Here is a 17,878-nt window from a genome sequence, read left to right as displayed (position 1 = left end):
TATCATCTCTTTCGTACTAATTTGTAGTGAGTCTTTTCCTGTTGGGTGGTAATCATTTGGGAGTGTTGGATTTCTGGTTTTGTCACTATCAGATGTGATGCTAGAGTTCTTTGAAGCACCTTTTCCCTGAGTCCTAGAAAAGGAGAGTGGAACATGGGATAGAGCCGAGGATCAGAGGGAACTAGTTGCTACTCTGTCCACAAAGGAAGAAAGGGAAAGCTTTCACTAAGGATCCGCTGTCTTAGTTAGGGTCACCGTCACCATTGCTGTGGTGAAACACCATGACCAAAGTAACTCGGGGAGGAAGGGGCTTTTCTGGCCATCTCCTGTGTCACAGTCCATTGAGGGAAGCCGTGATAAGAACTCAAACAGGGCAGGAACTTGGAGGAAGGAGCTGATGTTGAGGCCATGGAGGGGTGCTGCTTACTGGCTTGCTCCCCATGGCTTGCTCAGCCTATTTTCTTACAGAACCCAGGACCACCAGCCCAGGGATGGCACCACCCACAATGGGCTGCCCCCCCCCCCACATTGATAATTAAGAAAATGCCCTACAGGCTTACCAACAGCCCCATCTTATGGAAATAATTTCTCAATTGAGGTTCCCACCTGTCAGACGACTCTAGCTTGTGTCAAGTTGACATGAAACTGGCCAGCACTCACAGGGAGTCTGGAGCTGACTGTGGAAACAGAGACTGTAGAACTGCTCACTGCAGCCTTTTTCCTGTCCTTTGGTTTGCTGTTGGATAGCTCTTCCTTAGGTGTCTACCCAGGCTTGACAGTTAATAGTGTTCAGTACTAAGTATTGTAGGAGGGTGCTTCGAGCTAAGTAACCCTGGATCCTAGTCAGTGCTTTGTATTCAGTTAAATGACGTGGGTGGTGTGTGGAAAACTGTAGGTGTGAAGGAGATTACATAACCAGTCCCTGCTTTGTACAATTTATCTCTTAGTATCTTCTGTACTGGGGCCAGAATTAGAAATAGGTCTGTAGGATCAGAGATCATTAAGCCCTGTTCAGCATCACATTCTACCCTTTAAAGTGTGTTCAGTCCTCAGAGAGTCCTGTAAATATTTCTGTGTGGTGTATGCATTTCTGTTTGTGAGTACACACCATATGAGTTTGCGTTAGTTTGGAAAAGATTGTACATTCTTTTACCTCAAGCAAACAATAAGTTATATTATAGAAAAAATGTGCAGATAAAAGGCAGTTGTAGGTTACAATTCTTGTTTGTTTTTCTTAGCCCTGGCTGTCCTGGAACTGGCTCTGTAGACCAGGCTGGCTCTGCCTCCCGAGTACTGGGATTAAAGGCGTGCACCACCACCGCCTGGCCGATTCTTGAAACAAACTGTAGTCTAAGTTAGCTAGTCAGTCAGTAAAACCTTTGGTGTTGATGTGTGTAACTAGTCAAAGTTAACTAGTAAGTCAGTAAAGCCTTTGGTGTTGATGTGTGTAACTAGTCTAAGTTAGCTAGTCAATCAGTAAAACCTTTGGTGTTGATGTGTGTAACTAGTCTAAGTTAGCTAGTCAATCAGTAAAACCTTTGGTGTTGATGTGTGTAACTAGTCTAAGTTAGCTAGTCAATCAGGAAAACCTTTGGTGTTGATGTGTGTAACAGCATCTATTGTGTGCTTAGCTCATTTCCTCCTAATTACACGTCTGTGACTTTTTAAAAATTTCCCCATGGCTTGATCTAACTTTGTGAGTTTGTTTAAATTTGATTATCCATCTGTGAAGTAGATGGCATGGACGGTAGAGAAGAGGATTCCTTTTGTTGTGCCCGTGTCGTGAGACCTCTAAGCAAGACCACCACAGCCCATATCTGATGCAAGTACAAAGGGGTTTATTGATAGTAAGCAAGCCCGGGCTTGGTCCGCGTCCAACACACTGGCTAGCCAGGTGAAGGAGGACAGCCCTGATCTCCCAGAGTGAAGGGTTTTTAAAGGGAAAAATCGCAGGCTAGGGGGTACAAGCCTTTGCATTCCAGGGTCACACTTCAGTCAACAGGAACATTTAGCCAAGAGAAGAACTACGGAAGACAAAATACATTTGGAGTCTTTCCCAGTGCTGTTGGAGACTTTGATGGATTAAGCCTTTGTTTTAGCTTCAGAACTATTTCTTGGCCAGCAGCCTACCCACCCGGGGGTGGGGGGTTGCCTTGACCGGAGTCTTGGCTGGGTGTTTATGTCTCTGAAACGTGGTTCAGCTTTTATCTTAGTATTGCTAGAAATGAAGTTTTCTTTAAAATGGAGTTTGTCTTGCTCTCACTTTCCCCAGCATTGTGTTCGAGTGCTGCTGGGCTGGGGTTTTTCTTGGTGCTTGTCTTCTTGAAGAAAAGAATTCACCATGAGGCACAGTTCAGGTGGTTCATTTAGCCATGTGAAGCAGAGAGAGATCTTGGGCTTGACGTTTTTGTGAATATTTATGAGGTAGATGCCATATTCATAGAAGTCGGGTGATGTTTCACAAAGTGTTTGGGGGAGTGGGACTCAAAAATGGGTCTTTTTGGATACAGAGCCTTCCTAGTGCAGCCCCGGGGAGAGCGCCTTAGTTCCTGACACCATGGGAAGAAGCTGCCTGAGCTTCAAGGCTGTTCAGCCTCCAACGGGCACTAACAGCTCTCAGGATCCCCGTGCCCTAACTGCCTGCTGCTTGTTTCGGAAGGGCTTTCTGATCTAAGTACAGTTACCGCAGGGAGGTTCTTGACTCTTCACCCAAGATTGAGAGGGCAGTGACGGACCAAAGAAACCAGCCCCCTTAAATCTGGCTTAGTGAGCCAATGACTTTGAGGCTACAAGCATCACCAAAGAAAAGTCTCCCACCCCTCAATTGTTAGCTCCCTAAACTTGGGGAAGGGAGAGGAGAGGTCCTGTGCTCCTTGTGAGTCCTACTCCTGCTTTCATGAGTGAACGTTAGTGGCCTGTGTCATGAGGATCTTGTGTAAATACTCAAGGAGGCGATGGCCATGGCATGCCTGGAGAACCGAGTGGTTTTATAAGGTTACATGTGAAGTTGAGTTGATCCATACTGAACAACTGTCTCGTGTGTTCTTGTTGCAGATAATCACCTCTCTGTGTCCCATGTACGGCAGCCGGTTTGGTTATGCCCTTTCCAATGGCACAGTTGGAGTTTATGACAAGACAGCCCGATACTGGAGAATTAAAGTTAGTGCAGTCCAGCCCTCCACCTCCATCCCCACCCTGTTTAGGGACTGTATACTGAGAATTAAAGTTAGTACAGTTCAGCCCTCCACCTCCATCCCCACCCTGTACAGGGACTGTATACTGAGAATTAAAGTTAGTACAGTCCAGCCCTCCACCTCCATCCCCCACCCTGTTCAGGGACTGTGTATCTCTGACACTGAGAGACTCCTTTACTAATTATTGGAATTCTTTTTCAGTCCAAAAACCATGCCATGAGCATTCATGCTTTTGACATTAACTCCGATGGCGTGTGTGAGCTGATAACCGGGTGGTCCAATGGAAAGGTAACTTTATGTTAGGGAATGTGTGTGTGTGTGTGTGTGTGTGTGTGTGTGTGTGTGACTCTAGCATCTGCTTCTGGCATTGGCTGAGTGCCTTAGATAGAACCTAAGTCTGTCTTTCCAAGGTGGACGTGTCCTTTCAGCCTTGTAAACCATCCAGAGATCTTCTTTCTAAATCTCTTCTGTGAAGGCATGAGAATCCATCCATCAAACTGACTGTAGGTGTAGGCTAGTTTAAAAAAAAAGTTAATGATCTAATAATGAGCTGTGTGAACAGAAACTTAGAATTTAACAGGAAGAATCATGTTAGGATATTGATTTCCCACCTATAACTTCAAAGTAAAATCCTTTTGCTTTCTTTACTTTTTCAACTTCACATCAGAATTTCTCAGTGTTTTGGCGAGTCAAGGTTGACTTGTTAGCTTCCAGATCTCCATGGATACTGTTTGTACTAACTCCTCTGTCAGTGTGGACTGCCTAGGCCGTCGGCTAATTCCTGCCTTTTCCTCTGTGCTCTTCTTCACTGTTGGCCAGCACCTCTGCCTTCCTTGGAAGTCACTTAAAAATCAGTTCTCACTTGTCCTTGGCACTTGTAAGGGAAGACTGTGTCATCATCACTTACCCAGACATTTCAAAGTTCATACGCTGATTATGTTTGCCCCGTTAGGCTGTGGTAACAAATGCCATTACCTGGGTACCTTGTAAGCGGTGGGAATTTATTCCCCCTTGTTTGGGGGCTGGGGACGCTAACATTCAGGTACAATAGGCTTGGTGTCTGGGGAGGGTTGCTTCCTTGTAGGTGGCTGTCTTCTTACTGTTACCTCACACAGCAGAAGGAGCTGCGGGATCTCCCAGGGTAGGGAATGTTTTTAAAACTATTATTTATTTTTCTGTTTTTGAGATATGGTCCTGTTAATGTTGCCCAAGCTGGCTTGGGAAACTGTACAACCCACACTGCCTTCAAACCTTCCTCTTAACAGCAGTTAAGATTCTAGATGTGCACCCCCACACCTGGCTTTGGGGGCGTCTTATATGAACACTAATCCCACACATGAGGGTACCTTCCAGTGGTACTATACTATCATCTTGTGGGTGAAGTTACAATGTATAAATTTTGGGGAGAAGCAAACATTAAGATCCTAGCCAACCACATTCTTGGGGAACAGAAATTATGGTTGAGTCAAAAATTTGGAGTTACTACCAAGAGCCAGGCATAGTGGTATATGCTTATAATTCCCACACTTAAGAGGTAAATGAAGGCCGAGCAGTGGTGCACGCCTTTAATCCCAGCACTTGGGAGGCAGAGGCAGGCAGATCTCTGTGAGTTCGAGGCCAGCCTGGTCTACAGAGTGAGTTCTAGGACAGGCACCAAAACTACACAGAGAAACACTGTCTCAAAACAAACAAACAAACAAACGAGGTAGATGAAGGAAGATCCTGAATTCAAGGCTAGCCTGGGCTACAGAATGAGACTGTCTCACTAAGTCAAGGACAAAAGGTACCTTTGGATGACTAGACCTACAGTTTTATAGTAAAGGTTTTCAAACTAAGGATTTCTTATTATTGAATCTGTTGGAGAGCATAGAGAAGAAAGTTATACAGTTATCCATCCTTGACAGAAATAACGAAGCCAAGGAAAATGCACAGATCCCACTGCGCATGTCCATGTAAAGGTACAAAATAAGTGCTGCTAGCCCATTGACTTTGTCAAAGTCCGTTACTGAGTTGGAGGGACACCTACTCCTTTCATATCGGAGAAGCAAAAGCGTAGAGTGTTCACAGAAATAAATGCAGTCCTCCTTAGTTAGCAAAGGAGCACTCTTGTTTGCCACACACTGTGGAGCTGCTTGATGGGCCCTGTAGATGTAACCAACCTTCTTATTAAATAAGAAACATAGAACCAATGCAAAGAAGAAAGCCAAGAGGTCAGAGCTAAGAGCTAAAACCTTACCCTTCCTCCTGCAGTGGTCCTACCTCTCCGAACTCACTACCCCTGTGTTAATGTCTTTATATAGTGTTCCTGTTCTGCCTTCTCATTGGTTGTAAACCCAACCACATGACCGCCTCGTCACGGCCTGTCTGTATAGGCCTCCAGGTTTTCCTTGCTTGGTATTGAGATTAAAGGCATGTGTGTCCAATAATGGCTGTATCCCTGAACACACAGAGACTTACCCAGCTCTGCATACCAAGTGCTGGGATTACAAGTGTACGCCACCACTGCCCTGCTTTCCTATGGCTTGCTAATAGCTCTGACCCCTGGGCAACTTTATTTATTAACATACAAATAACATTTTAATACAAATAAAATATCACCATATTTCCCCTTTTCTATTTTAATAAAAAGGAAAAAAGAAAAAGCTTATAACTAACATAAGAAAAACTATATACAAAAGTACAATAACTATATACAATATATACAAGTAATAAATACCTGAACAATGTCTAGTTCATTTGTATTTGACAAATTCCGAGAAAATAATTCCATTATCTATTCTATTGTATCTAATTCACTTTCTATCCTAATTAATTGTCAACTATAACTAACTAATCTTCAACTCCCTCAGAGACCCAAGAAGGAAATAGTATTAGCTAACAAAAAAAATAAAAACAGGAAGTATATGCAAGCAACTTCCAAAAACTTGTGAGTTGACAGAAACAGCCAGCTGCCTGGACAATCATCTGAGGTTTCTCCGCAGTGTTGGGGCATCATCTTCAGCCTATAGGCTTAGCGTATCTGACAGACTCATTTGTGAAGTAGAATGTACACAAGGTCAACAGTTCAACCTCACATTGGGTGAGAGCAGTCTATATACCAGAAATACCTGAATTCCACTAGTGTCATGTCATGATTCAGGATTTTAAATTCTGGAAATTGTTGATGTTTTTTGAATTCAGCTGTCCATTCTTCTTGGCTGTGTGTATGTGGCTTCATTTCAGCATCCCGTTCTTCTCCACATCCCTCTATTAAATGCCATTCTTCTGTTGAGAGGTGTGAGCTTAATTACTCTTCAAGAGTAACTGTTTCAGCTACCTCCCCATTGCACATCAGAAGCCATCGGCCCACTGCCTGTTCAGCTGCCTTCGAAGAAAAGGGCACTGTACCTTTCCCAGATTGCGAAGGCCACTTCAGGGATGGTGCTATATTGTCCTGGCCTCAGAAGATGCCTTTTGATAAAGCCATAACCACACTTGTTTTCACAAGAATCAGTAGTCCTTTGTTTCGTGTCCTGTCTGTCCTGTTTGTCAGCAGTTGATTCGAGGATACTTTGTTGTCCAGTGGCTAACTTTTGCTACATTGAAAGTTAACTCCAATTGCAGTTTTTTCAATGCCCATATTTTCTCTGAAGTAGATTGGTACTGTCAGGAGCCGACATGTCTCAGTCATAACAAAAAAGAAAAATTTTCTAAGTTATTAAAACATTTTAAATGCCATATTCTGTAGATCTCTGAAGGGTTTGAAGATAACCTGTCTATCTAAAATATATCTACTCAATCTTGAAAACATACCTAATATAACTACAAGTTCTATTATAATGTCTAACTACTAACTTTCATTTCTTTATATCCTAATAGTTGGTAATAACAACATTCAAGGATTAGAAAATTGCATTACATTGTTAAATGAATGGTGTAATTAGAAATATACATATAGCATTTTCTAACAATATCAATTTTAATATATATAATTTGTATACAATATAAAACAATCCAATCCAATGTAAAGTATTTACATTTTTTTCTTTCTTTCTTTCTTTTTTTTTAAATAAGAACCTTAAATCTAATCTCCTTTGCTTAGCCCTTTTCCTCACCCTTTACAACAACTTGTAACCAACCCCCCTAATCAATGAAAATTATCCCAGACCCAAAACCCATTAAAAGACCTAAAAGACCAAAAAAACCAACCACCCCACACCACCTCTTTAGGAATGTGGGCGTCGTATTCTTGAAATTGCTTCCTGCTGGGTATGGGTGAAGTTATCTTTATCCTGAAAGAAAAATTTTAGGTTAATTGTCAAATTCTAGGAAAGGTAACTATATCCTTCATTATCCAGTCTGTGTATAATGCCAAAGTTCAGGGTTTATCTCAACTCCTTATTCAAGTAGTCTTTGAGACTGGATCATCTCAGCTAGCGCTCTCAAAATTGCTCTGAGCACTTTGTAGTTCAAAGCTGATCTGTAGATGATGTTTGTCAGCTTAGTGATGTTATTATTGTCCACATGGAATTGTTGTTGTTGTGGGGCCCCATTTTCTTCCTGGAGACTTCAGTTGATGTTAGGCCTGACCGTGATTTCCTGCAAAAAACTGATAAGAGACTCGAACATAAAGACTATATATGCGGCTTTTTAGAATTAGTTAGTACTGTATATGACCATTTATATCTTAACAAAGTTTAAAATGTATATATATATCTATATATATTAATCTTGTAAATTTTGGTATAAATTTCATACTTTAAGAAAAGTTTAAAGAATCAGAATAGAATCAAAGAGTTGAGATTAGTAATAGAATAGTCCCTTAATTAATTTGGCTTTTCTCCTGTCCCATAGCAGAAGATGGCTCTTTTCTTCTGGCACGATACAGGGAGTTTGCATTTTCCTTCTAACAACATGCTTGAGTTTAAAGAAGGAGAGAGCCATTCTCCAACTCCAAAGTCAGCTTTAAATTTTAATTGAACTGGGACTATTAGAAGTTAAATAGTGTTAAATCTTTAAAGAAAAGCAGAAACAAACATTTAGGAAGACATAAAAATTTTTTAGATAACATACCCATACGCCGTTTCACTCTGTTTCTTAGGATAGACGATTTGTCCCTTTTCTTCAGTTGTCTCATTTGTCCAGTGTTCTTCAGGTTCCTTAACCTTCATTCTCTTAAAAGACAAAAACAAAAACCTTTCCCCAAGGTTTTTTTTGGGATGTTCCTTTTTGGCAAGTTATTATCTGATTAAATGAAAAGGCATATGTTACTGGTGTAAGTTAGTTTAAATTGGATGTTCATGATAGTTGATGAACTATCACCTCCTCTAATTAAGAGGTCTCTCTTGTTCAAATTGAACCTTTATTAATTTTGATGGTACCCACAGCTTATCTTCTCCTGTAGAAATAAAAGCAAAACCTCGTCCCCAATGTAATACATATCCTGGTTTCCATTCTGAGGTCAGCACATCCTTAAAGTATATAGGTTGATTTAATTCTGTAGTTTTTCTATTATCCAATGTCTCTCTGCAGCTGTTGTTCCTTTCTCATTGGCATTGAGAAAATTCAAAGTTAATAGAGCATTATGTAGTCTATTTCTGGGGTTTTTTGTTACTCCTTTCTGTTTATTTAGCATATCCTTTAGAGTTCTGTTTGATCTTTCTATAACTGCTTGACCTGTAGGATTATGTGGTATACCTGTAATATGGTTTATATTATAATAAGCAAAAAACGGTTTCATTTTAACAGAGACATATGATGGAGCATTATCAGTTTTGATTTGTGCAGGTATACCCATAATGGCCATAACTTCTAGCAAATGAGTGATTACAGAATCAGCTTTTTCAGAACTCAAAGCAGTTGCCCATTGAAATCCTGAATAAGTATCAATAGTGTGGTGTACATATTTCAATTTTCCAAATTCTGCAAAGTGAAACACGTCCATCTGCCAGATTTCATTCCTCTGAGTACCCTTTGGGTTACATCCTGCTGGTAATGGCGTTTTATTGTAGAAGGAACAAGTAGGACATTTCTTTACTATTTCTTTGGCTTGTTGCCAGGTTATGGAAAAATCCTTTTTTAAACCTTTACTATTTACATGATGTTTTTTATGAAATTCTGAGGCCTCCAGCACATTTCCTATCAATAATTTATCAATCTCATCATTACCTTGTGCTAGAGGGCCTGGCAGACCAGTATGGGATCGGATGTGAGTTATATATAAAGGATGACTCCTTTTTCTGATTGTATCTTGTAAATGAATAAATAATGAAGTTAATTCTGAAGTATCGTGGATAAATTCTGCAGTCTCAATATGTAATACTACTCTTTCAGCATACTGAGAGTCAGTTACTACATTGAGAGGTTCTGAAAAATCCATTAATACCAACAGAATAGCATACAATTCTGATTTTTGAACTGAATTATAAGGACTTTGAACCACTTTACTTAAATTTTCTGATTTGTAACCTGCCTTTCCTTGTTTGTTGGCATCTGTATAAAATGTACGAACTCCAGATATGGGTTTTTTCCTCACAATTCGAGGCAAGATCCAATCAGCTCTCTTTATAAGATCAATTCTATTGCTTTTGGGATATTTGCTGTTAATTTCTCCCAAAAAATTACTACAAGCTTTTTGCCAAGCTTCATTTTCTATCCATAATTTTTCAATATCCTCCTTAGTTAAAGGTACAACAATTTCTGCTGGGTCTATTCCTGCTAACTGACGAAGTCTCAATTTTCCTTTCCAAATCAAGTCAGAGATTTTTTTCCACATAAGTTTTTAATTTTTTATTTGGTTTATTTGGTAAAAATATCCATTCTAATATAATATCTTCCCTTTGCATTAATATTCCTGTTGGAGAATGCCTAGAAGGTAAAATAACCAAAATGCAATCCAGCTTTGGATCAATACGATCTACGTGCCCTTCATGTACTTTCTTTTCTACCAAGGCCAATTCTTTCTCAGCTTCAGGTGATAATTCTCTTGGACTGTTCAAGTCCTTATCACCTTCTAAGGTTTTAAACAAATTATTCAGTTCATCATTTTTTACCCCAACAATAGTTCTTAGATGAGAAATGTCTCCAAATAATCTTTGAAAGTCATTAAGAGTCTGTAGTCTATCTCTCCTAATTTGCACCTTTTGAGGTCTAATTTTTTGAAGTTCTATTTTATATCCTAAATAATTAATAGAATCTCCTCTTTGTATCTTTTCAGGAGCAATTTGTAAACCCCAGCAAGGCAAAATTTTCTTTACTTCTTCAAACATTCTTTCTAAAGTATCTGCATTTGAGTCAGCTAATAAAATATCATCCATATAATGATAAATTATAGATTTAGGAAATTTTTTACGTACCACTTCTAATGGCTGTTTTACAAAATATTGGCACAAAGTTGGGCTATTCAACATTCCCTGTGGGAGAACCCTCCATTGAAATCTTTTAACCGGTTAAGAATTATTATAAGTAGGCACTGTGAAAGCAAATCTTTCTCTGTCTTTTTCTTGTAACGGTATTGAAAAGAAACAGTCTTTTAGATCAATAACTATGAGAGGCCATCCTTTTGGTAACAGAGTAGGCAAAGGAATTCCAGATTGTAAAGAGCCCATTGGCTGAATTACTTTGTTAATTGCTCTAAGGTCTGTTACCATTCTCCATTTACCAGATTTCTTTTTAACAACAAATACAGGAGAATTCCAAGGGCTGGTTGATTCTTCAATATGATGAGCATTTAACTGTTCTTCCACCAGCTCTTGTAAAGCCTGGAGTTTCTCTGTTGTTAAAGGCCATTGCTGAACCCATACAGGCTTGTCTGTTGACCATTTTAAAGGTAGAGCTGTTGGTGTTTTTGGAAAATTATCAGTTGTGCCCTGTTCTTGTATGACATGGATGGCTGGTGAGCACTCATTAGAATAATATCTTTTAATATTTCTCTCAGAACATGTACTAATTTATGATTTGTTTCTGAGATTGGAGGGATATTAATCTGAGTATTTCATTGTTGTAACAAATCTCGACCCCACAGGTTCATAGCTATGTTAGCCATATATGGTTTTAATTTTCCTTTCTGTCCTTCTGGACCTATACATTCAAGCCATCTTGCACTTTGTTTCACTCGAGATAATGTCCCAATTCCTAACAGTTGAACGTTTACCTCCTGAAGAGGCCAAGTTGGATGCCAAAATTCTGGTGCAATTATGGTAATGTCAGCACCTGTGTCTACCAGACCAGACAACAAAACACCATTTATTTTTATTGTTAGTTTTGGTCTTTGTTCATTAATAGAAGTTTGCCAAAAAATTTTCTTTATGTTTTTTCCTGAATTCCCTATTTTCTCTGTTTCATCATCTCGACTAACATGATTTATTCCTATAGACATTTGGTTATTTAGTTGCTTTGAGTAGGGGTTTCCTCTACAACTGCAGGAAAGGTTTGAACTGGATTTACTGTGGGGGCCTGCCTGAGGCCCCTCTGGGAGTTTCCCGAAGCTCAAGGCAGAGGATTACCCTTTCTGTCCCTTGTTGATCTACATTCGTTGGTCCAGTGTTTTCCCTTACCACACCTTCTGCATACTCCAGAAGGAAGGGGCATTCTGTTGCCAGTGTTCCTTGAAGAAACATTATTTCTAGGAATGACCTGTTTACAATCCCTTTTCAAATATCCTTGCTTTCCACATCCAAAACATCTAACATTGCTCAAACCTTTTGAAATTGCTTTTCCTACCCACATATCATCATGGTCATAAGCCTCAACATTAACTGTATCTCTAATCCAATCTTCCAAAGGTGCAGATCTTGCCTTTAACGGCCTGATTATTCTTTTGCATGCTGCATTTGCATTCTCAAAGGCCAAAGATTCAATTATTATCTGACTAGCCTCTGAATTCGGGACCATTTTCTGTACTGCTGAAGTCAATCTTTGTAAGAAATCTGTGAAAGATTCTTTTGGGCCCTGTATAACCTTTGTAAATGACTCAGTTTTTTTTCCTGGTTCTTCAACTCTGTCCCATGCATTCAAAGCTGCCGTTCGACATAGAACTAGGGTTTGGACATCATATAAACATTGTGTTTCTACTGAAGCATATTGGCCTTCTCCATAAGCTGATCCTGACAGACTTGTATTCCGCTATCCCTCCATTGTTTTTCTATATTTTTAGCCTCATTATTGAACCACATTTTCCACTGGAGATGTTGTCCGGGTTCAAGAACAGCCTGTGCCAATTCCCACCAGTCCTTTGGTATAATCCTATTACAAGTTGACCAGTTGTTTAACATTTGCTTTACATATGGGGAGTGCATGCCATAAGATGCTATTGCCTCCTTAAATCTTCGTAAGTCTAACATTTTAATTGGAGCCCAAGTATTTTGTTCATTCTCTTCATCAGGTAGCTGCTGTATCGCTACCGGATAAATTAAGGGTGATTGTGTGAAAACTGGCTTTCTTTCTGTAACCTTATGATCCAATTTTGAAACAACTTCACTGTTTATTTCTTCTGTCTGAGTTTGAATTTCTCTATAATTCATTTTTACCAGTTTAATAGGTTTTTCTAAGACTGTTATCCTGGCACTTAAATTGACTATCTTTTTAAATAGTAAAAGGAGGATAAGAAAAGTAATAAACTGAATAATTCGATCAATATTAACCTTTTCATATAGTTGTTCCATTGTCAGAGTGCCTAAAATTTCAAACAAAGTCCAATTTTCTTCCAATGCACACATAAAGCCCATTTTTTTTTTAATGTAGAAAAAAAATTCTCTTTTAAATAGATATGTTAATTGACTTACCAAGTCTGGGTAAAACAGTAGAATCCCAGGGAATTTCAAAATAGGTACCTGGTGTTCGAGGTGTGAATCCAGAGAGAGAGAGAGAGAGAGAGAGAGAGAGAGAGAGAGAGAGAGAGAGAGAGAGAGAGGGAGAGAGAAAGCGTAGCCGCTTGAGCGGAGTCAAGCCTTGGCTTTACAGGTAGGGGCCCTATTCGGCAGGGCAGGCCTGAGTTGTTTGTAGCAGTTGCAAGTAGCTCCAGCTGCGGGTCAGTCAGGCCTGGGCCCGAGCTAGGCAGCCGGGCCGCCCAGGCCGGAAACCGGACCTGCCGCCAAGCCAAGCCAAGCGGTTTTTAATGGATTCTTGTCACGTTGGGCGCCAAATGTAGATGTAACCAACCTTCTTATTAAATAAGAAACATAGAACCAATGCAAAGAAGAAAGCCAAGAGGTCAGAGCTAAGAGCTAAAACCTTACCCTTCCTCCTGCAGTGGTCCTACCTCTCCGAACTCACTACCCCTGTGTTAATGTCTTTATATAGTGTTCCTGTTCTGCCTTCTCATTGGTTGTAAACCCAACCACATGACCGCCTCGTCACGGCCTGTCTGTATAGGCCTCCAGGTTTTCCTTGCTTGGTATTGAGATTAAAGGCATGTGTGTCCAATAATGGCTGTATCCCTGAACACACAGAGACTTACCCAGCTCTGCATACCAAGTGCTGGGATTACAAGTGTACGCCACCACTGCCCTGCTTTCCTATGGCTTGCTAATAGCTCTGACCCCTGGGCAACTTTATTTATTAACATACAAATAACATTTTAATACAAATAAAATATCACCATAGGGCCCCACTGGAAAGAAGATTCTCTCAGCCTGAGTTAACGGGGTGGAGCTAATGTTTGAGAGCTCTGGTGAAGCCCAGGCATGATGTGTCATAAATAGCGTGGTGGAGTTAGCGAATGGGATGTACTCCAGAGAAGGCTAGGCTGGGAGCCTGTGTATTTGGGTTATAAGGTTTTGCCCAGAAGGATATTTCTGAGAAGATAAACAAAGGTACTAACATTGGCTGCCTGGCCTTTGGTTAACACCTGCGTCGTTACCTGGACCAGTCCTTTCGCATGAATGTCCTTCGTTAGTGTTCTTGAGATGTCTTTGCAAGTGCTCAGCCGTCTGTTTATGGGAAGAGCCCTAAGAAGTCCAAGGGGTTTTTGTGAGGAGAGGATAATGTTATTGAAAAGGTTGTATAGTTGTACTGTGCATGGTGGCACACACTCTTAATCCCGGCACTTGGAAGGCAGAGGCAGGAAGATCTCTGTGAGTTCAAGGCCAGCCGGGACTACATAAAGTTCCAGGACAGTCAGGGCCAGTGAGACTGTCTCAAAGAAAAGGTTACTAGAAGGTAGAAGATTGGGATAATTTGGTGTTGTTTAAATGTTAGGTGTAAATATATTTTATAAGTGTACAAATCATAATGGTACAGTTTAAAGAAATTATATGTATTTATTTAAGGGGGGGATCAAGTGTGCCGTGGAACATTTGTGAAGATTAAAGGACAGCTTGAAGGACTCAGTTCACTCCTTCCACCATGTGGGTCCTGGGGCCAGACTCAGGTCGTTAGCACCAGGTCATTGGTACCTCCCACTGAGCCATTTTGCCATAAAGATGTGATTCATATGTAAACATTCTTTCGTCTTGAGATAGAGTCTTATTATATAACCCAGGCTTGCCTCAAATTGTATAGCCTTAGCTGGTCTTGAACTCAGGGCAGACTTCTTGCCTCAGCGTCTTGATTGCTGGAGTTAGAGACGCACAGCAGCTTCTAGAGCTGGTGTTAGGTACACCTCTGTGCGTGTGTCTGCTGTGCGTGTGTGTGTGTGTGTGTGTGTGTGTGTGTGTGTGTGTGTGTGTGTACTGACAGCTCCAGGACTGTGTGCGCCTCTGCCCTGTGGGCCCCGTTGGCGCTCTCGTTCTGTTACTGATCTCCATTCTCCTGAACAGAATGGTAAAAAGCTTTCCTAAGATCTCATAAACGGCATGTGGCAGGGTGGAATCTGGGCCCAGGCAGGTGGGCCTGGGAGCCCACGCCTTTTGTCCTGTGCTGTATGCGCTCTGTGAACCGCCTCTCAGCGGACCTGGTTCTTCACAAGGAACATTGTGGGAAGGGCAACTTCTGTTGAAAGAGAGCGAAGTACGTCTATGTTGAGGACACTTTGGTCCCTCTGGCCCCAGCAGCTGAGGATGTCTATAGGAGAAGCCACAGGCTTCATGGTATACTCTTAAAAACAAAGGAGTGTGTGTGTGTGTGTGTGTGTGTGTGTGTGTGTGTGTGTGTGTGTGTGTATGTGCGTATGGCAAGGCCTTACATATTCCAGGCTGGCCTCAAACATAAAATGTAGCTGAGGATGACCCTGTAGCTATCCTCCCAAGTGATAGGATTACGGGTGTGTGTCACCATACCTGGCTGGACTAAGTAACCTGTAAAGTTAGCTTTCTTGTTGCTGTTGTTTTAAAACGGTAGCGTAAGTGACTTCGATGTTGTTTCATTTTCAGGTTGATGCTCGAAGTGACCGCACTGGAGAGGTCATATTTAAAGACAACTTTTCTTCTGCAATTGCTGGTGTGGTAGAGGGAGATTACCGGATGGATGGCCATGTGCAATTAATCTGCTGCTCCGTGGATGGGGAAAGTAAATGGGGATAAGAAAAATCCTTGAAAAGTCAAAATTTCAAAAGTAGACATGGCTGTGCTTAGGGTCGTGTCCTCTGTTTAGTCCGAGGCTACCTGCCAGGCACAGCGGAGATGAAGGGGAACCTCCTGGACACGAGTGTCGAGCAGGACCTGATCCGAGAGCTGAGTCAGAAGAAGCAGACTCTGCTGCTGGAACTCCGCAACTATGAGGAGAACACCAAGGTGGGGCTCCGCTGGGGGGCGGAGTCTGAAATGCCGGGACTGGCCAGGATGGTTCGCAAGTGTGGGGGGTGCAGGGTCAGTGCTGGGCCCTCCTGACCACCTGCAGAAGTGGAGATGGATGGCCTCAGCCTTTTGGCCACTGCCAGAGTGAAGAGGCGTGAAAGCTGGGCACCATGGCACACAGTGTAATCCAGTACTCAGAGGAAGCAGGGCGCTGTGGCACACGGTATCATCCCAGTACTCAGAGGCTAAGAGGAGGCCTAAGGTCTAGCCCGGATTACATAGCCAGACCTTTTCAAAAAACGGAGCAAGAAGGGCTGGAGAGATGGCTTAGCAGTTACTGTGTCTACTGCTCTTGCAGAGGACAGAGGTTTGGCTCCCGCCACCCACCGCAAGTGGCTCACAGCTGCCTGTAACTCCAGCTTTGGGAGATTCTGTGCCCTCTCTGGACTCACCAGGCATTGCACTCACACATGCACAGTCCTCCCTGCCCCACACATGTTCACGTAGTTAAAATTAAAAATAAAATGTTTTTAAAAGGAGAAATAGAGATGAGAAAGAGACAGACAGACATTTGTAAAGGGCGTGATGAGGTGCAGTGGACAAAGAATGGGAATTTCTCACAGAGCCAGATACAGCAAAGGAGTGCTAGCATGGTGGGTGGGTTTCAGAGGAGTCATAAAGGTCAGACTGGTAGGGGAGGGGAAGCCTGTCCTGAAGTGAATAGCCGTTGTATTTAACTTGGACTTTCTTCTCTGAATGACTAAGCTGAAATTATGTGGCGGTGTTTTACAGGCAGAACTAAGCAGTCCCCTGAATGAGGCTGACGGGCAGAAAGGCATAATTCCGGCCAACACCAAGCTCCACACTGCCCTCTCGGTTAGTCTGGGGAGTGATGTACAGGATGCGCATGCAGAATTGCGCATTTCCACTTCCAATGGTAAGACACTACCACGGCTGGTACTGCTAGGTGCCTGTGCTGCTGTGGAGTAGTTCCTACAATGTCATTTCCTTCTCTTCCAGACACCATCATCCGAGCAGTATTAATTTTTGCAGAGGGAATTTTTGTGGGTGAAAGCCATGTGGTTCACCCCAGCGTTCACAACCTTTCTAGCTCCATCCGTGTCCCAATTACACCTCCCAAAGATGTCCCTGTGGATCTGCACTTGAAAACCTTCGTGGGTTACAGAAGCAGGTGATCCTTTTTGTCACAGGTCATTTCTGTAGAGACTTACGAGGGCAAGATGGGTTGGTTTGTGATTACAGTTACCCTCTGTGAGACCAGAGCAGCCACTGAAGGATCTGCCCACCAGTCAGGGTTTTCCCATGACCTTTTATTTTCCTAATTTGAATTCTTTCCAAAGAAAAAGGAGGTGTGTGAGTTTCAGATGGTTATTTTCCATTTTTAATCAGACACAAAAACTTGTAACAACATGTTTGAGTTCTTGGTGAAACTCAGTGGTAGAATTCATGCTTAGCATTCTCGGGGTCCTGGGTTTGAGCCTCGGCACCACACGTGGAAGAATAATTTGATAATTATTTAAATGTAGTTTGGCCACTAACACTCTGAGGGCTGGGAGACATTTATATGAGGTGCGGTGTTGAGGCCAGCGGGAACCCCTACTGCACCTGTTGAAGATAATGGGCCTTTTCATGCTGGGCACAGTGGTGCAGGCCTGCAGTCCCACTGAAGCAGGAGGATCAGAAGTTCCCGGCCAGCCTGGACTACAGAGAGTTCAAGGCCATGCTGAGCAACTTAGTGAGACCCTGTTTCATAAAAACATCAACAAAATCTGTTGATCAATAAAATTCGAAGGCTTTTTGTATTCTTTCAGGGTGTTGAAAAGCCCTGGCGCATGAGTGTATGTACATGTGGACGACTCACAGTATTTCTAAATCTCAACCCCATTCGTTGTTACAGAATTTTAACCCTGAAGTTTCCCCCTTCCTTCAGTGTAAGCCTTAGATATCAGTTGGTGGTGACCCAGGAGTGAGTTATTTCCTGGGCCCTCGCTTTGAAATAGCATTGTACTGAGT

General features: G+C 41.9%; 1 protein-coding gene across 1 annotated transcript in view; it reads left to right on the top strand.

The window, feature by feature from the left end:
• Positions 1-17,878, top strand: part of Bbs2 (Bardet-Biedl syndrome 2) — a 48,040-nt gene that overhangs the window by 16,859 nt on the left and 13,303 nt on the right. Inside the window, exons 6-11 of the mRNA XM_059264560.1 lie at positions 3,055-3,159; positions 3,396-3,482; positions 15,482-15,617; positions 15,702-15,841; positions 16,637-16,781; positions 16,865-17,036. Of these exons, the coding sequence (XP_059120543.1) occupies positions 3,055-3,159; positions 3,396-3,482; positions 15,482-15,617; positions 15,702-15,841; positions 16,637-16,781; positions 16,865-17,036 (785 nt within the window). The remainder of the gene's footprint in view (positions 1-3,054; positions 3,160-3,395; positions 3,483-15,481; positions 15,618-15,701; positions 15,842-16,636; positions 16,782-16,864; positions 17,037-17,878) is intronic.

This window comes from Peromyscus eremicus, chromosome 5, assembly GCF_949786415.1.
Source record: "Peromyscus eremicus chromosome 5, PerEre_H2_v1, whole genome shotgun sequence".
Taxonomy (NCBI): domain Eukaryota; kingdom Metazoa; phylum Chordata; class Mammalia; order Rodentia; family Cricetidae; genus Peromyscus; species Peromyscus eremicus.
Note: the sequence above shows the minus strand (reverse complement) of the source record. Positions and strands in the feature narration are given on the sequence as shown.